The sequence below is a fragment of the Scylla paramamosain genome, chromosome 24, assembly GCF_035594125.1.
Source record: "Scylla paramamosain isolate STU-SP2022 chromosome 24, ASM3559412v1, whole genome shotgun sequence".
NCBI lineage: Eukaryota > Metazoa > Arthropoda > Malacostraca > Decapoda > Portunidae > Scylla > Scylla paramamosain.
This window is the reverse complement of record NC_087174.1, coordinates 6,661,258-6,681,931: the sequence shown is the minus strand read 5'-3', so window position 1 is coordinate 6,681,931 and position 20,674 is coordinate 6,661,258. Positions and strand designations below refer to the sequence as shown.

Here is a 20,674-nt window from a genome sequence, read left to right as displayed (position 1 = left end):
CTAATAAAAATTCTAGTGTGTGTGTGTGTGTGTGTGTGTGTGTGTGTGTGTGTGTGTGTGTGTGTGTGTGTGTGTGTGTGTGTGTGTGTGTGTGTGTGTGTGTGTGTGTGTGTGTGTGTGTGTGTGTGTGTGTGTGTGTGTGTGCGTGTTTGTGTGTGTGTGTACCATTCACCTACAGTTGTCTGCTGGTCACCCAACCAGCCGTTCCCATACAGAAAGAACTCAGAGTTTGTACTGGCTGATCTTTAAGTAGGATTGAGACCACTCATACACCACACACCAGGGCAGCGAGGTCATAACCACTTGTGTTACATCCCATTCCAACTTTCTGCTAGATGAACATGGGTCCATTTCCCTCACTTTGCCCGAGGCTCACATGCTTGCGTATGTGCATGTGCATGCACACGCACGCACATGGGCACATGTGTGTGTGTGTGTGTGTGTGTTGTTTTCTGACATTTTACACTAGTTCTTTTTTTTTATCTTAAGATTTTGTTCTCCCCTTCCTCTTCCAATCCTTTTAAGAATTTAAGAAAGATAACAACAATATAACAGTATAACAATATAAGGCACAATAAGAGTACATATCACAAGGGCACTTCCTAAAAATGTACTGCAATTCCCATGAAACAGAAATGAATGATAAAAAATATATGTAGAAATGCTAAACTGTTTCTTTCTAGTATTCAAAAACTAAAAAAAAAATATCAGAGGAGTCCCTCCTTCTTTCCACTGGCTCTGTAACTAGCTTTTTATAACACATTGCTACAAAGACATGAATTCTGCATTTTCCATGATAATAATGCACAAATAGAACAGATAATCCCTGACTGAAGGAGCTAAACTTCATGTTTTAAAATGTTCACCACAAAGGAAGTCTAGGGTACCTTTTCCACTAGCTGAAAGTCCACACAAAGGCCTGTGGGTGCCCACTATTCTCCAGGAGGGTGGTGGGGGCCAGCTCATACTTGGCCAGGCAATGCAGTGAGGCCTTGAGTGGGTGGCCCTCCAGTGCAAACCTTCCCGGGTCACCAATGAGGACGAGGGAACCACTGAGGGCAAGAAGAGGTCGTTATTTACCACTGTCGTCATGTGATCTGTAAAACACCTTAACAACTTTCTCTACTGTAATATCACTCTCACTAGCAACATTCTCATAATAAGCACCTTCATCATCATTATATCGCAAATACTTATACCACCACAACCACACTTGCTATCATTGCTACATCACTACTGCAAGCTAAGCATGCCAATCTCTTCACCACTGGGCCACTCGGTGAGTTAAACCACCACAAAGCATTTTTTCTCCACACATTAGGACACACAAAAAAACTAAAAACTAAAAAGAAAAGTCTGTCATACACTAAGTCTCCAAGGAAAGGAAGAAAGTCAGAAATTGAAAAGTAGATTTACTTCCCAAGACAGGTACCACGATAGACATTTTTCTCTTTTGCTATTTTAATATGACTGCTTCAAGTTCCACTGCACAAAGTTCAACCTGAGTCAGAGTTACTATATAACACCTGTATTACCTTCTGTTCACCTCCTGCAGCCAGGTGAGCACCTCCCCTGCAAACTTGGAGTCATAAAGGAGGTCACCGGCCAGCACCACTTGGTGAGGGGAGCCAGCTGACCCCACTAAGTTTGTGGTGGTCACATCATCTACCATGATCTTGTTTATACTTGCATTGAGCTGCACAGCCTCTATGGCAACTGGTGGGATAATAATAATGATGCAATGGTTTCATCATAGAGCTTCTGAAATTAATACAGCAGCAGCAAAATATCAAGTCATCATAGCTCTTAGCACATAGTGACAGAGAATACACAATGTTGTTCCAAGAAATCATGACAAGCAGTAGATTTGTGTAAAACTGAAGTAATCCAGCTCATCTCTCACATTAACATAAAAAAGGATGAGCCATTAAGTAACTGAGTTATTGTTATGAATGCATTTTTGAACATCTGATGAATGAGAATTCTCAAACTAATTAACACAATAGTCTGAAAAATATACAAAGAACAAGAAGAGACAAAAGAATACAACAAAGGTAAAACCTAAAGAAATAAGAACAAAACAGATGATGAATTTTAAATTTAACTAAAAATACAAAACTGATTAGAGATGGTAGAGGCAGATGGATGGATGCATTCTACATTCAAAATCTAAAACTGATCTGCAATCTCAAATATTTTACCAACTTATAATAACACAATCCCTCACCTTCATCAATGTCATTGAAGGTGACTTTTTTGGCACCAACAGACTTTGCCAGCAGCCCACTTGCACCACAGCCACAGCCAAAGTCCAGCACTGTCTTGCCTTTTACCAGCCCTGGGTTATCCAGGATGAATCTGCAACAAATGCCACACTCAGGATAGGAGACAAATCTCTTAATCTGGCTTGTCAATATTTTTTCAGTTTTCTCTTGGATGCAACTTTTCATACACAAGAATATAACTGACAAGTCGTATAAAATTATCCACTATTGCTCACATTATAAAATGATGAATCACTATCCACATGTTAAAAGTGACTAACTTATCTACATCCACATCCTAGAGCAATGATTCCCATACTTTCTCACACTACGTATTCATGTGGCAGACCCTTAATTACCAGATTATTCCTCTCCTACTCTTTACTTTAAAGATCTTTGTAGGTTATGTTATGCTAAGATTTTTTAACCAAATTATTTATCAATGACTTTCTTTAGTTTTTAATTGAATATTCATCCCAATATGATGTGCACCAAAGTCAAGCCAATAAAAAAACATAAAACCAGGAATGTAGGAAGATTTGGCCACAGCTATTTCAACCAGGAGTTGATTTACACTAAGTTTATTTTACACAAAAATCTATCTGTCTTTCAAATTAGCCTGTGGACCACCACTTGGAGGTATGCAGACCACAATTTATAAAACACTGGTATACATGTACACCTGATACCAAAGTATGCAGCATAGACTGGCGTTAAGAAGAGTGAAAAAAGCCTCACCTAGACACAGCCTGTCCCCCTGGCCAGTAGAAGGCCCAGAATGGATCTGGAAATGGTGAAAGATGTGGCGGTGCCCTCCAGAGTCGGCAGGTGGGGGTAATGAGGTGCAGGGCCAGTTCTGGAGTGAGGTGTTCCCTGCTGACTGTTGTCTCAGCAAGAATTTGATGCTTTAAAATCTGAAAAACAGAAAAGAGGTTGATTGCATTATCTATTGTCTCTAAAACTAAAAACAGATAATGATGCTTCAACAACATGCATAAACCCAAAATTATATAAAAGTAGTTGATATTTATGTTAAAACTCATGAAGAGGCAAAATTTTGGAAATAAAGCTTCATAGCAGGGGTTCAACCACCTATGATAACGCTGTACAGATATTACTTTAACCTGTGCAAAATTTCCTAGTAGGGGATGCCTCAATTCTCCCTTTGGTCATTAATGGGTGAATATTTTTCATTGAACTTACAAAAAGCATGTAGTTTATAAGAACATTAAGCCAGGTGCATGCTCACCTCAGGTTCCTGTGTGCTGACCACATGCCGCACCTGCTGCCTCAGCGAGCGTCTACCATGCTGCCGGGGGCATGCCACCAGGCGCCTCACCACACTGGAGGCTACCATCTGTGTACCAGGAAATAGGTACTTGTTTAATAATTTAGGAAATTATATCAAGATAAAGCAGTAAATTTTCATTTATGGGCATGTACCATATATCATGAGTGTTGTACAATATGCAGCTCTTAGTCTAACAGCAGCCTGCATCACACAGTGCAAACAAACACTGACATAATATTATATCGTTAAGGTGAAAATTTTTGGGTCAAAACAGTACAGTATGTTAGTGCTTCACTATGAAACTAGTGCCACCTATATATCTTACAAATTACTACTCCTGAAAGAGAGTAACAGTTAATGCCGCCACTTCCCTGGTATTACAGAACTTAACTAGCCTTTCACACACAACCTAACAAATAATGATTGTTAATAGGGAGTTGGTTGTGGTAGGTGAGTGGGTGCTCTCACATTAACATTGAAGGTTTCATTAATCTTCTCTCATTCTTACTCCTGTAGGAATAAAAATGACACAATAAATAAACCACAAACTACATAAACTGACGAAGGTGCTGAAGAAGGAACCTATAATTGTCTTTTCTCTTATCCAAGGCATGCTTCTCATAAAATTCTCCACTAGGCTGTAAGGTATGATTCATCTCTCGCTTCATACATATTCAAGGAAAATAACTACCTTTTTTGAGCTGGAATTGTGGAAACCACCTAGTCCCTGCACGGAACGTAAATATCAACACCTGCTAGCAGTTCATGGGACCGTCTTATATTGGGTACTGTTTTCTGTATATATTAAATCTCCCTTTTAAACTTACATTTTTTTTTATCCATAAAAATTACGAATGCTGTTAATAAGTAAAGAAATACTAACTTTATTCCTATTTTATGATTTTTCGCTTTACATATTCATCTAAGATTCTCAAGGATACCAAATTCCAGTCCTTTTAAACTTTATATTGTTATGCCCTCAGCTTCCCCAAGAGTGTCGACGGCACAAGGATGAGTCTCATCCTTGGCGCGCGGCGACTCCACCACCTTACCTACACACACACACACACACACACACACACACACATACGAGTACACTACTATAAAACAAATACATAAGAGTAGTCGAAATCTCTGACCATCAGCTGGGGAGAGAACTCAAAAATATAAGAACAAGGGAATTTTAAGTTTTCTTCGAGATTATGACTATGTGATTGTGAGAGCCAAGAAAAGAGAGAGAGAGAGAGAGAGAGAGAGAGAGAGAGAGAGAATGGTGATGCCTCATGAAAAGTCTGTTCTTCATCAGCCAAAAACTCCTTCATTAATAGTGTCAAAATATTTCAAGATCTAAGTCCCCTCATTATTTCTGGCACCTAGCCGAAAACATCTCCAATAATTTTAATTCTTCGTCTTTCTCTCCTTTATTTCAGCCTGATGGCACCATTGCCATCTCATCTGTCTCTAATGCTGCAGTCTTCGCTCAGACTTTTGCTAAAAACTCCAGCTTGGATGATTCAGGGCTTGTTTCTTCCCCTCCTCCACCCTTCGACTATTTCATGCTACCCATTGAGATTATTCGCAGTGATGTTTTCCACGCACTCGCTGGCATTAACCCTCGGAAGGCTCATAAACCTGATGGGGTCCTTCCTATTGTTTTTCGAAACTGTGCCTCCGTGCTTGCACCTTGCCTAGTCAAACTCTTTCCTTCTTGTTAGAAATTTGCTTACATTCACCCTGTTCTTAAAAAAGGATAACAGCCCCACTCCCTCAAACTACCGTCCTATTGCTTTAATTTCCTGCCTCAACAGGAAAATTCTTAAACATCTATCACTTCACGATCTTCTATTTGATCGCCAGTATGCATGGGTTCCGTCGAGGCCGCTTTACTGGTGATTTGGCTTTCCTTATTGATTCCTCTTTTAGGGATTTTGGTGAAACTTTCGCTGTTGCCTTAAACATATCAAAAGCTTTTGATACAAAAAAATTGGAAAATTTTTCCGATTGAAAATTTTCATCTAAGGCTACAGATAATTGAATTAGGAATAGTAGAAGAAGAATATTTATATAAAAAAATAATAATAGAAAAGTGTGTTTTTTAAGTGTCTACATTTTATTTTAAAGTTAAATATGAATATTATCTATGCTGCACTCCTAAGAACTCTAAATAACATTTTAACTATATACAGTGGTTCTTCTTTAAGAAAGGAACACATCCCTGTTATCAGATGAAAGTTTTTGAATTGAACATTTTTAACGTTTTTCACACAGGTCCGGACCTGTACAAAAAATTGAAAAATTTTGCAATAAAAAATTTTCATCTAAGGTTGCAGGTTACATCTAAGATTACTACTACTGCTAGTAGTAGTAGGAATAAAAACATTATTACCACCACTATGATACAGCTATACTATCAGTGCTACCACATACTACTACTACTACTACTACTACTACTACTACTACTAATAATAATAATAATAATAATAATAATAATACCGAACAGTTTGTTAGTTGTTCGAGCCTCGGTAACTGCTACGCCACCATCACCATAAACAATCAATAAAAAAAAAATGACACCACGGATAATAATCAATCAAACACCCCTCCTCTCCAAATCCCAAACCACACATACATAAAAACACACCTTCCCTTCCTCACTTTTGCTCCAAATTACGCACCTCAACACCTGTGCCACTGCCCTAGCACTGCGCCATCTCTCACCACTAACAGTCCACGTTAGATCAGGAAGGAGAGAGGACACTAAGATTTCTCTCGTATTTACAGCCACTCCCTTTGCCAACGTTGAGTGTCGTGTCAGTCGAAGAAAGAGGAAGAATCGAGGAAATTTGGACTGCAACTAAAGCCACATTTGAAGATGTTATAGATCGCATACCGTGGCTATCTTCTGCAGGTATGAAAAGTTAAGGGAAATTAAAGGTAAATATCATGAGTTACGAACGGATAAAGCAGAAGGAAAGGTAAGAGGAGGAGGAGGAAGTGAAAAGTAAATGAAGTGCGATTATGTAGTGGTGAAAAGAGAGAGAGAGAGAGAGAGAGAGAGAGAGAGAGAGAGAGAGAGAGAATAGGCTGGCAGACGAACGACATATTCTTCGCTCCGTCACAAGTATTATTAGCACTGGCACAAGGCAAATACACTAATACTGAGCCTGTTGCTCCTGTTGCTACCTTCCCAAGATAATATTTACAAACACGTCGACGCCTTATCTCGACTACTTGTTACTGGTCTAGTGGAAGTTACAGGGTTTTCAAGTATGTTTTCATTACTTCGGTGACTGACTATAGTTTCAGTTAATGGTATTTTCAAGACTCAAGTGATTGTCTAGCAACGAGACTGCACCATAAATGAGAGAAAAACATCTTTGAGGGTCCGACTAATAATGTTTGTGATCTTTGAAAATATTTTTTTATGCATTCGATTGTTATGGGTTCTCTATTGAAATTAAATGGTTTGCTGCAAGTTCAGGGTATAATTAAGAAAAATTACCCTGTCACCGAAAATAGTAATTGAATAGTCTAAACCTTTTAGTGAGACTGTTTCATTTCTATTCAGTCTAAGGTTACCTAAATAAAGTAACAAGTGCAATTTGATCACAAGTAGTCAAATTATTCAGCGAGCACAAGAACACAAGAAAATAAAAAGACTGCAAGAGACCAGTTGACTTACACAAGGCAGCCCCTAAACACTTAAGCTTGCTGTCATCTGCCATCTACTACTTACGTTCTTATTCAATTGGTGCTACTCATCCAGACCCTTATTTGTGAACCAACCTTTTAAATCTGATTTCATAACTATTCCTACGAGTTTTAAGGCGTTCCATGAATAAAACGTATGTTTCTTTTGTTGATCCACTCAAACCATTCAAATACTTCTGTCATAGGATGATCCAACATTGTGGTCTATACTAACACTACAATTGAAAGTCGAGGGAAAAAAATAATAGTTAATAAATAAAAGAGTTTTACTAATAGTGCATAGTGCAGCTGAACCATACTATTCCACCACGCACTCTGCGCCTTCCAATAAATGTCATGTTACGTGTTTTTAATCTGTCCTGGTGGGGAAAGTCTTCAAAGTCCCTAGATCATCCTAGTCATCCTTCTTTGCACAAATTCTAGCCTGTCTGCTTCAGTTATATAATGAGACCAGGAACCATATTATTCAATGTTTGGGCGCCTTATCTCGAGTACTCTTGACAGGCAGTACTGGCAGTTATAGGGTTCACAGGGGTGTTTTCATGTTCACAGTAATAGTTTAACAAGTACTCTACACTGTCGATAAGAACAACAACCATGAGAACCCAACTGACCATCTCTTTAACCTTTTAAAATAGTCTTTATGAGAGAACACGACCACACAACTGTCGATCATGAAGCATCGTGTCCTATTCCTATATTCGTGTCCTATATTCCTCAACGCAAAAAGTCCAAACTGCTTCAAAATACGTACCCTACTGTGCATTTTTCCGCTCTCTCAGGTGTTCCAAGGCCACTGTGCATCAGAATCCAGTATCATCTTGTTTTGAGAGCGCACCAAACCTCCCTTATCTCACTGCATATTACGACACGTGCGATGACTCGACGCTCGGGTGATAGCGGTCGATGTTTTGTTTGTCTTTATCTTGTTTATATTTCTAGCGGTAGTACGAGTGTTGGTTTCTGCATTCGACTGAAGATGCAAAGATTGTGTACATATTTGAATCAACGGACTAAATCTGGGATGAAAGTCTCACATTTATATTTTTCTTGTAATATGTTGACTTTTGTTTATTCAACTACTACTACTACTACTACTACTACTACTACTACTACTACTACTGACATTAATGACAACGTATTGAGAGCTCAGAAAGCCTACGAAAAGGATTCACCAGCGACTAAAATGCGCAACCTATCGCTATAAACGTTAATAACTCTAATCTTTGCCTCGATCACTGTGTCACGACATCATCACGCTCACGCCGAAGCAGCTGATGTGAACCCCTACTAATTGAATTCTCTCTCAAGTGTGTGTGTGTGTGTGTGTGTGTGATTAAGTATGATGAAGCGCAAATGTATGATAATTTTATATTTCTTTATATATAATTCTGTTAGGCTCTGGTCTCTCTCTCTCTCTCTCTCTCTCTCTCTCTCTCTCTCTCTCTCTCTCTCTCTCTCTCTCTCTCTCTCTCTCTCTCTCTCTCTCTCTCTCTCTCTCTCTCGGTGGGGGTGCACTGATAAAGGCTGATAGCCACTAATATTAAGTAACTAGATGGAAAAATACAGTGAGAGGAGAAAAAAAAAACAGTAACGAGGAAAAAAAATAAAAATACAAATTATAAATATTATATAAGATGCAAGACCGTGTGTGTGTGTGTGTGTCCCACCATCATCTCACCTGGAACTCACCTTGGGGATGCGGGGAAGGTGAAAGAACAGACACGTTGTCTCTACCTGAGTGGAATATCCCAGCCGTAACCACGCCCTCACCCCGCCCCCCACAGGAACTGTCCGTGTGCTAGGCTGGCCGCGAGCCCGTCACCAGTCCCCACCAGGCAGTCCCATATAGGCGACACTCACTAACCAGACACGCACGAGCTTACAAGCGAAGGATCAGAACCACACACACACATACATATTTGCAACACAAACACGTAGATATAGAAGAGAGCACAGCACACAAACACACACATACAAAAAAAACATACTTACATATACATACAGACGAAAGAGTAACACATACACAGAAATCAACATACATATCCATACAAAGGCACATCACTTGTACATACTTAAACATATACATCCATACATACAAAGACAAAGTACTTATAGACATACACACAAAAACATCATATACTATTTACACATCTTCACACGTTCTCATCTCACTCCTCCCTTTAGTGACTAGAAACTTCAGATGTACACTAATTAACTCCACCCACACGTAGCGGCTGCAGCACCTTTGCCGCGATTCAAACTCAGGTGTGGGGTTAATTGTCACTACACCAGGTAAGTTGTGATTATTAACAGGCTTCTTATACGGAGGCAGGTATCGTGAAATTTACCTTTATTTCTTTAGTGATCTATTTTTGCACGTGTTTAAGATTAGATACGCAGTTAATTGCCTCTAAATCCAGGTAAGTTGGTGTGATTGTTGAGTTATGTAAGGAGGTATTAGGTTAGTGAGTGTTTTGTCTTATTTTTTCTTAATAATACATCTGTTCTAAGTCTCATTAGGTTAAGTTTGCATCTACATAGCATAGTTATTGTCTTAGCTTGTCATTTTTTTTTTTTTTTCTCTCAATTACCTTCAGACATCTTTTTTTTTTTTTTTTCTCTCTCATTCATCTATCTGTTTGCATTTTCGCCATGTTGTATCTTCATGCATATCATCATTATTGTATTGTGTTGTTATCTATCCTCTCTTCTATTATTATTATTATTATTATTATTATTATTATTATTATTATTATTATTATTATTACCTTCATGTATATTATGTTATTTAGTATCATATTTTTTTTTTCTAATTCATCTACTTGTTTAAATTTTTGTCAGATTAAGCTTTCCTTCATAATATTGCTATCTCATCTCGTTATCTTTTTGTTATCTCATTATTATTGTTCTGAGATTTTGGTTTTGTGCATGTCATTATTTTTTTTCTATTATATTTATCATTGTGTCTTCCCTTTTATTTCCCTTCAGGTTATGTTCTTACCCATGTTCTTTTCTATATTCTCTTTTTCCCTCCCTTCAAGTCGTGTTTATTTTATCTTCTCTTTCCCTTCCTTCAAATCATGTTCTTTTCTATTCATTATTCTATTCCTTCTTGTTCCTCCCTTCAGGTCGTCTCGTGAATATCATTATTTTCTTCCATTTTTCAGTCTATTTTCCCTTTCCGTTCCCTTCAGGTCGTCTCGTGCATGTCAACCAGCAAGCATGAGACAAAACGAAGTCATGATGGCGCTGGTGAAGGCAGATCTGAGGCAGTCGTCAGCTGCTTCTAATCTTGTCTTCAATGAAAAGGTAACGAAGACCACCATGTTGACTCAGTTGGAAGAACCAGGGTATAATAAATGGCTGGGGTGGATGTAGGTGACACGAACAACAAATGAAAGAAAACAGAAGATAAGAATGAAACAAAGCTTTTCGTCTCCTCTAAATGACTGCCTTCAGTCTCTCTCATCGCCGAAATGTTGCATCTTTTGCTATCTTCTACTTTTATTTTCATGCTAACTGCTCTTCTTATCTTGCTTACTGCATACCTCCTCTCCCCCCGCGGCCTTGCTGCAAGAGAATTTCTTCTTTCTCTCAACCCCTATTCTGTCCACCTCTCTAATGCAAGAGTTAACTAGTGTTCTCAGTCATTCATTCTTTTCTCTGGTAAATTCTGGAACTCCCTTCCTGCTTCTGTATTTCCTCCTTCCTATGACTTGAACTCTTTCAAGAGGGAGGTTTCAAGACACTTGTCCTGTAATTTTTGACGACTGCGTTTGACTCTGGGGACTGGCACCTCAGTGGGCCTTTTTTTTTTCTTTTTTTTCTTATGAATTTGTTGCCTTCTCACATAATAACGAAGTAGGGAAAAGGAGAGATGGAAGAAAAAATAAGTAACTAGATTAATAAGGAAGAATTTGAAGATAACAAAAACAAGAAATAATAAGTACAAGAAAATGGGGCACAGAAACACAGGTGAAGGAACTCGTGGGAAAAAAAAAAAGGTAATAAGATGAACAGATAACATGAGAAGAGCTGTCAATAACCTAAGGAACAAAAAGATTACATAGATACATAACATAAAGAAAATATGATAACACACACACACTGCTTAAAATACAATATCAATACAGGAAAAAAATACAATGACAAAGTTAATACACTATATTCTCTCTCTCTCTCTCTCTCTCTCTCTCTCTCTCTCTCTCTCTCTCTCTCTCTCTCTCTCTCTCTCTCTCTCTCTCTCTCTCTCTCTCTCTCTCTCTCTCCCCGCAGGTGAAGGCGCTCATCAAGGAGGGTCGGGACATCTCTCATTTCGCCTTCGGACAGTCGCCCTTCCCTATTCCGGAGTGTCTGACGAAGGCGGTGCAGGACTACGCCCACGTACATGACTACCTCCCCATGGCTGGTGCGTGCGTGCATGTGTGTGTGTGGCTTAAATTCACCCCAGAGCACTTATTAGTCTCTGTTACGCAATTGATAATGAATAGTGGTTTGGAGGAGGGACACACATCCCCTTCCTCTGATATCTGGCGAGTAACTGAGATATAGTGTTGCTTAAGTTGTTTTGTCATTCTGTCACCCCATCGTCCAATCGCGGCCCAGCAACGTGATGCACTCTCATCATGACTCACGCCAGCTGGTATTGCATCATTCCTTGTTCTCTCACTCTTCTCTCACACAACGCAGTTTTAAGGTATAGAGATATTACGTAATTTTTAACTTGTTTCTCTAATAACTCTCCATCGCAAAGGAAAATAATTGAGTTTCCACCACGATCTTATCCAGCGTCGAGGATTATCAAGTGGGTGTGTGCAGTGCTGACCACCACGCACAATGCACCTCCCTTTGAATAACAACGAATCCTGGGGTGACTCAAGCGATAATGATCAATTGTACCTGAGCGATGCATGGCGTGATAAGCCTTACCTGCCGTGTCAGCCTCGCGTGTGTCAGACAGAGGACTATGTAAAGCTAGCATTATTTCAATAGATTATCGCAGATTCACAGTCGCTAACTGCACGTGCATTGGCAGGGCGCGGTTATCTCCCCTCCATCTCCCATACCCCTCCCTCACGTTCCTGCACTTCTCCACTTGAAAAAAACCCGGAAATGCAGCTTCACCACGATCTTATCAGTGCACACAGCCACGCGCCTCACTCCGCCATGCAACTGCCATGCAACAACACTGCTCTATATCACCTTGTAACACTTGGTCCGTAACAATCCTCAATAACACTACTTTCGCAACATTACCCTGCGACACTGCCCTAGAACAGTGTCTTACTCATACTACTCTGCAATAATCCTGCAACACTTCTCATACAACACTACGCTAAATACTGCCTCACTCGTATAAGAATCATGCTAGCTTTCCAGCCACTGAGAACACAAACCAGTGAAGCTCAGTGCAGGTCACAAGGATAATTACGGAGGGATGCGTCAAGGAGGGCATCCGGCGTTAAAATTTTTGTCATAACACCATGAGGTTTTCATTTGCTGTGACGATTTCTAAAAGGCACAAGCTGAAAGAAGCTTGCAACACTGCACTCCCACAATAAAAATCACGCAACACTGCCCTAAAACATCAAATCACAACACTAAAACTGGAAACCACAAGCCATGCAACACTGCCCTGCAACGCTGCCCTACATAAAACAGTCATTAGCTCCTCTGCGCAGATGCTAAGCACGTAAATTCCACACGAGTGATGATCACCGACACCTGAAAATCAACACTTGTGACTTGCAACTTCCCCTCTCTTCCTCACCCGTAATTCCATGCACGTACACACTCTGATAAATAACTCTCTTATTCCATGACAAACAAACACAATTACATACATTTATCCCATCACCATCACCACCTCCAGTCCCGTACAGTTTCAGGATCCCCACACACCCTCGCCAACCATCCCCTCCTTGTGCTGCTTCCCTTATGTTGTGCCACCTCGCCTTGGCCTCCCTCAGTAAAATTCTGTTCCATGTATGTCTTGTTACGTCTCTTCTTTTATGTTTTCATTGTTATTTATTTGCTGAGAAAGTAGTAGTAGTAGTCATTGTTACTTGCATCATCATCATCATCATCATCATCATCATCATCATCCCCACCACCACCACCACTACCACTACCATCATCATCATTACCATCCTCGTTCCTCCGTCAGGCATCCCGGAGCTGCGTGACGCCCTGGTGAGGTTCCACGCGCGATACGACAACACCCGCCTGGAGAGGGAGAACCTGGTGGTGGGGCCCGGCAGCAAGGAACTGATCTTCCTCATTTTGACGACTTTCAGTGGCGGTGTGTGTGTGTGTGTGTGTGTGTGTGTGTGTGTGTGTGTGTGGATAGTTCAATTACTCAGCAAATCAGTTGAGTCAGGTATTCACACTCGTGATTTCTGTGGGTTTTCATATGTCACCCAGTTAACCGGTCAGTTAATTATCCTGTTAGTCAGTTGGTTAGTGAGTCAGTCAACCAATTAGCTAGCCAGGCAGTCAATCAGTCAGTGAATTAATCGGTTAGTCAGTAAGTCAGGTACATAGCCAGCCAGTTAAGCCATCAAGCCAGTCATTATTATTATTTTTTTCTAACTTTTATTAAATTTCTCTTTTCTTTCTGCATCTCTAAGTTTTTTTGTCAAATCTCTTTCTTTTTCTTTTTCTAACTTTTATCAAATCTCTCTCTCTCTCTCTCTCTCTCTCTCTCTCTCTCTCTCTCTCTCTCTCTCTCTCTCTCTCTCTCTCTCTCTCTCTCTCTCTTTCTCTTTCCACACCCACCCCTTCATTTCACCTCATCCTACACCAATCTTTCATTCCATACTGATCTCTCCTCAAACCCACTCACAGACATCCTGCTTCCCTCGCCCGCCTGGACCACGTACGCCTCCCAGTGCCGCCTCGCAGGGAAGGACCCCATCATCCTGCCCACCTACGCCAGGAAGGACTGGAAGCTGGAGCCTCAAGTCCTGCGGCAGGCGATGACGCAAGAGGAGGTGGAGGGGGGGGAAGGTGGCTCTCAGTGGAAGCTGCTTATTCTTACCAACCCTGGGAACCCGAGTAAGTGGCGGTAGTGGTAGTAGTAGTAGTAGTAGTAGTAGTAGTAGTAGCAGTAGTAGTATTGTTGTTATTATCATTCAACCCATTACTACTACTACTACTACTACTACTACTACTACTACTACTGCGATGACAATGAAGATGGCGATGATAAAAGTCTTCTCTCATAATATAAGTAACTTTATTTATTTTGTTTTTGTTTTTCTTCAGATGGAACGTGTTATACTGAGGAGGAACTGAAGGGGCTGAGGTGAGAGAGAGAGAGAGAGAGAGAGAGAGAGAGAGAGAGAGAGAGAGAGAGAGAGAGAGAGAGAGAGAGAGAGATAAAACGTGCAAAATATTATCATCAGAATATTAAACTCAAAATACTTAGCTGAATGGAATATCATTTTCTAATCACACGTAGAATCAGTCCCTGCTCCTCACAACAATAGTAATAACGATAATGATGATGATAATAATAATAATAATAATAATAATAATAATAATAATAATAATAATAATAATAATAATAATAATAATAATAATAATAATAATGTGTCTGGCAGCGCGGCATGTCGGCAACACAAGATTATCGTACTTAGTGACGAAATCTACGGGCGCCTCACCTTCAGTAGAAAGCACGAGAGTATGGTGAAAGTAAGTACGGAAACAGAGAATAAGTCAATTACATCTACTCTTACAACACACACACACACACACACACACGGAAAACATCGACATCTTTCCTCTATTTACTTTTTTCCCACTTATTTTTCTATTTCCTTTGTTCTCCTTCGTTGTCCTCCTCCTCCTCCTCCTCCTCTTCCTTTCACCATCCTTTTCATCCTCCTCCTTCTCTTATCGTGCTCCTTCGTCCCTCTCCTGTCACCATGCTCCTTCCTCCTCCTCCTCCCTTTCACCATCCTTCTTCCACGTCTTCCTCCTCCTCCTCCTCCTCTTCTTCTTACCATACTCTTTCCTCCTCCATCTCCTCTCACCATCCTCCCTTCGTCAGCAGTAACCCAAAGACACCATCCTCACATACAAAACATTCCTTCCCCCTCCTCCTCCTCCTCCTCTTACCACCCTCCCTCCTTCCTTCGTCAGCACTACCCTGAAGGCACCATCCTGACCAGCGGCTTCAGCAAGTGGGCTTCAGCAGGGGGATGGCGGATAGGGTACGCCCACTTCCCCTCCGCCCTGTACCCAATGCTAGAGGCGGTGCTAAACGCAGCCTCCCACACCTACTCCTGCGCCCCCGCCCCCATGCAGTACGGCGTGGCTAAGGTGAGAGTGATTGAGTGAATGAGTTGGTAAGAGAACAGTAGAGTGAAGGAGTGAGTGAGTAAGAGTTGAGTAGAATAAACTTTTCAGAGCACGGACGACGAGAAACAAACTCTTCATTTTCAAAAGCATTAATATTTTTTCATTGTTCCCTTATCAGAACCTCGTAAATCAATTATTCATTGCCTCATAAACTCATCATCCAACTACACATCTATATATCTCTTCCTGAATAGAGTAGAAGATTAATGACAATTATAATTCTCAAAATAATAATAATAATAATAATAATAATAATAATAATAATAATAATAATAATAATAATAATAATAATAATAAAAAGGGAGCAAAATTTTTGTTTAAGTTTACCATTAACATATATATTTTCTTTGATTTCCAGGCTCTAAAGGAGAGTTCCCTGGAGTTGGACCAATATATGGGGGACTGCGCTAAGGTATTGCATGCCGTGAGCGAGTACTGCTTCAAGTGAGTACTGGGTAATTCTCTCTCTCTCTCTCTCTCTCTCTCTCTCTCTCTCTCTCTCTCTCTCTCTCTCTCTCTCTCTCTCTCTCTCTCTCACATACACATACCTTAGCCCCTTCAACTCCTCAATATAACAAATTCCATGTTATGAAAGAAATAAAATTAATTGTGTTATTGGGGAAGAATGTTAATTCATTCTCTCTCTCTCTCTCTCTCTCTCTCTCTCTCTCTCTCTCTCTCTCTCTCTCTCTCTCTCTCTCTCTCTCTCTCTCTCTCTCTCTCTCAGGGAGCTCTCTGCCGTGGGCGTAGGCGGCGTGAAGAGCCAGGCTGGGTACTACTTTCTGGCGGACTTCGAGGTGGTGCGGGAGGGGATGCGGCGTCGCGGCCTGCACACCAGCGAGGAGATGACCAAGGCCATGCTGGAGGAGGCAGACGTGGCGGTGTGTGTGTGTGTGTGTGTGTGTGTGTGTGTGTGTGTGTGTGTGTGTGTGTGTGTGTTGTGAGAGTAGACGTAATTGATTTATTCTCTGTTTCCGCCTCTCATAAATATATATTTTTTTTTTTTCTTCTCTTCTTCCTCTTCTTCCTCATTTAAATCTCCCTCCTCCTCCTCCTTCTCCTCTTCCAAATCCTTTTCGTCTTCTTTTCTTTCTTCTCCCTCTTCTTCTTCTTTCTCCTTCTCACACATTCTCTTTCTCTCTTCTTCTGCTCTTCTTCCTCCGTTTCAGTCCTTCGTTTCTCCTCCTCCTCCTTCTTCTCCTCCTCCTCCTCCCTTTCAGTCCTCTACCTCTTTTCCTCCTCTTCCTCCTCTACATTTTCTACGTAATATTGTTCTACATGTCCTATAACCTCATTTCCTCCTCCTCTTCATCCTCATTCTCCTATTCCTTCATCAACACTTAACTTCTCTCTCGTTCCATCCCACAGCTCATGTCCTCGCAGCCTTTCCTCCGGCCCTCCTCAGAGCTCACCACTCGGTTTTGCTTCGTCTGCTTCGAAGGGGCGGCTGCGCTACAAACACTGAGGACCTTACCTTCCTCTAGCGCGCCCCTCGGGGATGACTTTGTTCGCGAGCACTGCCCACGGTCGTCAAGGGCGTGGAGAACCTGAAGCATTGGGTCGTGAAGCATAGCTAAGTGTGGGAGCGACAGGAAGGGATGAGAGATTGAGTGGGGAAAAGTAAGAAAGATAACACACATGAAAGTAAGATATGGAAGGAGTGAATGGAAAGGAATGAGTGAATGAAGAACAAGAAGTGAGGAAGGAAAAAAAGGTAGAGGATGCGAGGAATTATTTGTGCAGGATATAGTTAAGAAATAAGAATCATGTCTATTGTTAGCTAATGGAAGGGGTGAGGAAGAGAAGTGGATGCTGTACGGTGACAGAGTGAGTGGAGGATGAAGGGAGTGGTAAGGTGGATGTGAGGTGGCTGTAAGAGGTAATATATGAGGAGTGAGAAAGAAAAGGATGAGGACAGCAGGAAGGAGCGGTTAAGGTGAGAAAGTACGTGTGGGGTGAAAGGAGTGGTGGTGTGAATGTAGCATGGAATTGTGGGAGGTGAGAGGGATTGAGGAGTGAAGAAAGCTAGGGAGATAGTGGAAGGAAGGAGGAAATGTGGATGCAATACTGGTAAGAGGATGAGTGGGGATGAATGGAGTGATTGTGTGGATGTGAGGAGTTGTGAGAGGCGGTGGTTGAGAAGTAGGAAAAAATATGAAGGTGGTGGCTGGAAGGAGTAAGGAAGGAATGCGAATGGAGAGGGAGGAATGACTGAAGAACGACAGGGAATGATGGAAGGAGAGATGTACGTACAACCAGACAATATATATGTACTGTGCAATATAGTGAGATTATATGTATATTTGTTTACGCTGGTCTTGAAATATAATGACATGGTGGTGAAGTAATATGCATCGTGTAGTTAAGGAAAATAGCTAAAGAGAGTATTTATGATGTGCACTACAAACGTATCATGTACTATGCATAAGAATTAAATTTGATGTATAGTTTTTGTTTCAACGAAGGTGATAGAAGGTTGTTTTTGTTGTTGTTGTTGTTGTTGTTGTTGTTCCGGTTGTCTCTGTTCACACTGCCATTAAATAATCCTCAAATCGCCGGTGGAGGAGGCAGGTAAGTGAGAGGCAGCGAGGGAAGGGCAGCTGGTGGACAGGTGACCCCAGCAAGGAGGGCGGGATGGATGTGGACATAACAAGCCCCGTGGTGGGAGAGAGGAGAGAGGAGAAAAAAAGGGGGACGAAAAAAAAAGACGTGGATTTGTGCCAGGGCTGGTCACCGACACTTACTGGCAGACAGGTGGACAGTGTGGGCAGCATTAGAGTCACACCACTATCATCATCATCAGCCAGGGAGTGCCACGTTATCATCAAATAAAAACCACAAAATTGGACCCAACCTTCTTCCTCCCTCGACCACAACACAGCCTTCATATTCCACCCGTGCGGGGCGTGATGGCGTAACCTACCACTGCCATCATCATAACGAGTGCCGCACCAATGCTAACAAATAAAATGTTAAACTTTAAGGCTAATACTTTCCCTTCCTCCAGCCGCGCGACCTTGACCCTATCGCCCTTTCACGCAGGATAACTTCAGAAACAGACTTTGCTATACACATCTGGAAGAATACTAACACATACACTGAGCTATTTAACCAATTCAGTGCTGCAGGGAAACTTTGTGGCTGATACTTTCCCTTCCACTAGACACGAGACCTTGATATCTCTCCCCTCTGACGCAGAATAACCTCAGAAACAGACTTCACTAATAATGCCTGGAAGTAAACACCTGTGCGGGCATTCACCCCATTCAGTACTGCAGGCAATTTCCAAACTTCATAAAATCACCAGTTGCTAATTAAAATGAAGTAAATAAAGACATAATTGTAGTGGGTGAATAACTGGAAATTATCATTAATCTTTTGATAACGAGAGCAATTAGTCTAAACTTGTTTAAAATTCTCTAATGGTATCCAGAATAGAATGAACCTGATGCTGTAGTGCTGAAGAGGTTAATTCCATTCTAACGTAAGTATAATCGATTTATATTCTAGCAAGTTCTCTTCAGTGTCTATATTAAATGTTTACTTTCTTTTTCTATCATATTTATTACAGTCTATGATTTCCTGTCGTATAATTTTTACAGATGTCTTTATTTTATCTTCCATTTTTTTTTTTTTCTTCGCAGTCTATTTATTGCAGTCCATGATGTCATGCCACAGTATAATTTTCACTGTCTGAAACTTGGTGGTAAAATCCGTTCACCGCTATTTTTCATTCATTCACCCACTTACTCACCTACCAGTGCACTCATTCATTCTTTCTTTCTTTCACCCCTCCATTCACCCACTCATTAAACCATCCCACAATTCATTATTTCGATAATTTATCCATTCACTCACTCGCTCATTCAGTCATTATTCCACTCATCCACTCATCCACTCACTCATTCACTCATCTTTCCACTCATTCCCTCATACACTTACACATTCTCTTACTCACTCATTCACTTAACCACTCAATTACACAGTCCTTTATTCACTCATCCATTCACTCACTTTTACATCCACTAACCTGACTCAATCAATGTTATATGTTACGCATTTTTTTTTCGTTTAAGCGCCAAACACCTGGTATGGAGCACAGAATACGAGTATAAGCTATTTTGTGGTCTGGCAGAAACCCTCAGAGCAACATGTAACCGAGACTGTGCTTGTGGGGGGAGGGGGAGGTCAGGGAGCAGAAAACTAGTCGAATTGCACACACACAGTTTCAAGACATCTCAGGCACTAAACTGGTCATGCCTTTTAATTTTGATCTCTCTTTTGCTTATATGGAAAGGTATTATAAACATTTTTTTTTTCTTTTCTTTCATTATTTTACCTTATTTTATTGCTTGTATCTACTTTAGTGTGTAGTTTATTTTGGTTTGTTATTGAGAACGGCAGTGTAAGCAGGTCTTTTTTGTTATTTATTTCTTTTTATTTTTCTTTTCTATCATAATATTTTATCTTTTATTGTTTTATGTTGGTCTAGTTTACTTATTTGTGCATTTAACTATTCCTTTGTTTGTTTATTAGTTTAATTTATCTTTATTAATATATTTACCTATGTTTATTTTAATTTGCTACTTATATTTTTATTTACTTACTTGATTGATTTATTATTTTATCTATTATTTGTCTATTTATCGTATTTTATTATTTATCTATTAATTTATTTGATTTATCCATTTATTTTTCCCTACACCGGTCTCCCTGACACGAAAAAATAATAAATAAAAATAAAAAATCACACACCACTTTGGTTAGTGGTTTACCTCAGTCTTAAGCCTTCTGATCTCCTTAGAATTAATTAAATTACCACTTTTTTGTTTGGAAATTATAACCTGATCGAAGAACTAAAAACTGAGGGAAACCGCTAAACTCAGCCGGAGTGCATAAGGTTACTCAACTCGTGACCGCGACAGTACACAGATGCAGTAGGTTCAAGGTTTAGGTGACTACTCAACGCCTAGATAGCTCAGTTGGGAGAGCGTTTAGACTGAAGATCTAAAGGTCCCCGGTTCGATCCCGGGTCTGGGCA

At 40.5% G+C, this 20,674-nt stretch overlaps 2 protein-coding genes and 1 non-coding gene across 5 annotated transcripts; 2 read left to right on the top strand and 1 right to left on the bottom strand.

Moving 5' to 3' along the window:
- Positions 1-40: 40 nt before the first annotated feature.
- On the bottom strand, positions 41-8,047 carry LOC135112656 (electron transfer flavoprotein beta subunit lysine methyltransferase-like). Of its 2 annotated transcripts, none has more exons than XM_064027278.1 (6): positions 8,021-8,047; positions 3,514-3,621; positions 3,003-3,178; positions 2,228-2,358; positions 1,536-1,716; positions 41-1,052 (listed from the first exon to the last, which is right to left on the bottom strand). In XM_064027278.1, the coding sequence occupies exons 1-6, from the start codon at positions 8,030-8,032 to the stop codon at positions 896-898; spliced, it is 765 nt and encodes a 254-aa protein (XP_063883348.1). In that variant the 5' UTR covers positions 8,033-8,047; the 3' UTR covers positions 41-895. The 2 variants fall into 2 exon arrangements, with proteins under 2 accessions (XP_063883348.1, XP_063883350.1); XM_064027280.1 differs by lacking the exon at positions 8,021-8,047 and adding an exon at positions 4,247-4,350.
- On the top strand, positions 6,277-18,616 carry LOC135112655 (aspartate aminotransferase-like). Of its 2 annotated transcripts, none has more exons than XM_064027277.1 (11): positions 6,277-6,463; positions 10,464-10,578; positions 11,545-11,677; positions 13,436-13,570; positions 14,116-14,325; positions 14,536-14,575; positions 14,874-14,964; positions 15,415-15,594; positions 15,992-16,077; positions 16,361-16,514; positions 17,002-18,616. In XM_064027277.1, the coding sequence occupies exons 2-11, from the start codon at positions 10,492-10,494 to the stop codon at positions 17,182-17,184; spliced, it is 1,299 nt and encodes a 432-aa protein (XP_063883347.1). In that variant the 5' UTR covers positions 6,277-6,463; positions 10,464-10,491; the 3' UTR covers positions 17,185-18,616. The 2 variants fall into 2 exon arrangements, with proteins under 2 accessions (XP_063883347.1, XP_063883346.1); XM_064027276.1 differs by lacking the exon at positions 6,277-6,463 and adding an exon at positions 8,995-9,561.
- A 1,984-nt stretch (positions 18,617-20,600) lies between these two features.
- On the top strand, positions 20,601-20,674 carry Trnaf-gaa (transfer RNA phenylalanine (anticodon GAA)). The gene has a single exon. It is a non-coding gene; the product is annotated as a tRNA-Phe (tRNA).